The sequence below is a fragment of the Trichechus manatus genome, unplaced genomic scaffold (genome assembly GCF_000243295.1).
Source record: "Trichechus manatus latirostris isolate Lorelei unplaced genomic scaffold, TriManLat1.0 scaffold00001, whole genome shotgun sequence".
Classification (NCBI taxonomy): Eukaryota; Metazoa; Chordata; class Mammalia; order Sirenia; family Trichechidae; genus Trichechus; species Trichechus manatus.
The window spans coordinates 31,282,642-31,284,546 of NW_004443937.1; the positions used below are offsets into that span (position 1 = coordinate 31,282,642).

Genomic DNA, 1,905 nt, shown 5'->3' on the forward strand with positions numbered 1-1,905 from the left:
CCCGGTGCCGCCGCAAAGCCAGCCCCGCGGCCGCCAAGCGAGCCCGGCTCTGCGCGACAGTGCATGCGCGCGCACGTGGGGCGGTGGCGGCGGCGCGCTTTACGGCGGCAACGTGAATGCGTGACGCTTGCCCCGGGCCTCAGTTCGCACGTGGTGCTAGTGGAGGAAGGTTAACGCAGCTGCTGGCGTTGTCGTTCCAGCCGCCAGTATGAAGCGGCCGAGTGAGTGGAGGCGGAGGGCGGGCGGGCGGACTTGGAGTAATCCCTGTCTCTGGTGGTCGCTGAATTCCCCAGGGCGCTCTTCTTCAGCGGCTTGGTCTGCGGTGGGGTGCGGGTAGGCCGTCCCCGGTCCTGCGTAGAACCGAGGGTGGGAAGGCCTCACGTTGATATTGCCGATCCGTGGGCTCATCGTGCGGAAGGAAGACTGGCGCCGAGAGTGAAAGTCTCGTGAGGCAACAGCGTCTGAGCTAAATTTCAGGTCCAGTCTTTTTCTTTCCGCGACCACGTGCAAACTGGCCTGTAGGAGAGCTGAAGGCCGTCTCCCAAATCCACCGTTGCCGCTCCTGCCGTGTGATTGGTGGTGTTTGACACAAAATGGCTATTTTGAGTCTCGTGCTCCGGTGTGTGATCGTAGTATAATTTGGGAAGACAATAACGGGGAAGTTCGGTCCCATTTCATATCTATTGTATCAAATTATCTGGGATTTGAGAGAGTGATATATGTGTTTTTATCAAGCACCCCACATGATTCTTCGCACAAAAAGAGTTAGCCCCATAATGCAGTTACCAAAAAAACTATGCAGACAAATCATTGGTGTTTAACCCTTTTGTGATGTTTCTTTGTAGAGTTAAAGAAAGCAAGTAAACGCATGACCTGCCACAAGCGGTATAAGATCCAAAAAAAGGTGAGTGTTATGCGTGGGAGAGCGATACCAAATATACTGTTAAAACTGATTTCCACCTGATCTCTCACCTATGCGGGAATTCTGGGTTAACATGACTGAGTCTCAGGAAATGGGAGTTGGAGAGAATAAACTCTTAGGCACCAGGAGTACAGCTGTGGAAAAGTGCAGTTATTTCGTGATAAGAAAGTCTGTAAACTTTAATTTACATTTCAATAATCTCTGTAAAGAGGTAGAGAAATAGAGCCTAGCGGTGGCTTTTTGTTTTTCAGTGCCCCACGTTATACATATTCATGCTCTAAGGATCGATCGCTGGGTGTGCAGTGGTTAAACACAAAAGCTCCACGGCTTAAGCCCACCAGCACCTTCTCAGCAGAAAGATGTGGCAGTCTACTTCTGTAAACAGCCTTGGAAACCCTATAGGCAGTTGTATTCTGTCCGGTAGAGTCCCCATGAGTCGGAATTGACTTGACGCAGTACGTTTATATATGCTTTGTATGATTCAAATTAAAGCTTCATTTTTCTACGTCATTATACACGTGTCACTAAACTGTAGCTAAATTGGTTTCTCACATGAATTGAGAAGGAAGGTATTTTTGTAAAGTCAAGTAATGTTTTCATCACAATAGGTACGAGAGCACCATCGAAAATTGAGGAAAGAAGCCAAAAAACGAGGTCGCAAGAAGCCTAGGAAAGATCCAGGAGTTCCAAACAGTGCTCCCTTTAAGGAGGCTCTTCTTCGGGAAGCCGAGCTAAGAAAACAGCGGGTAAGATGTTTGCTGAAGCTTTGAATAAATGAGTGTGGATACGTGTACTTATTTCCAAGTAAGGTAATACCAGCACCAGGTCACTTTGGCTCACTCATTTCTCTTATGAATTGGGCACAGCTTGAAGAACTAAAACAGCAGCAGAAGCTTGACAGACAGAAGGAACAGGAAAAGAAAAGAAAACTTGAAACTAACCCTGGTGTTGAGCCATCCAGTGGGGAAGCTGTGAAGGAGGTA

General features: G+C 48.3%; 1 protein-coding gene across 1 annotated transcript in view; it reads left to right on the plus strand.

Moving 5' to 3' along the window:
- The first annotated feature begins 112 nt into the window (after window positions 1-112).
- The window catches only part of GNL3 (G protein nucleolar 3), a 9,230-nt gene continuing 7,437 nt past the window's right edge, over window positions 113-1,905 (plus strand). Inside the window, exons 1-4 of the mRNA XM_023726123.1 lie at window positions 113-221; window positions 846-904; window positions 1,531-1,668; window positions 1,789-1,902. Coding sequence (XP_023581891.1) covers window positions 209-221; window positions 846-904; window positions 1,531-1,668; window positions 1,789-1,902 — 324 coding nt within the window. The 5' untranslated portion in view covers window positions 113-208. The remainder of the gene's footprint in view (window positions 222-845; window positions 905-1,530; window positions 1,669-1,788; window positions 1,903-1,905) is intronic.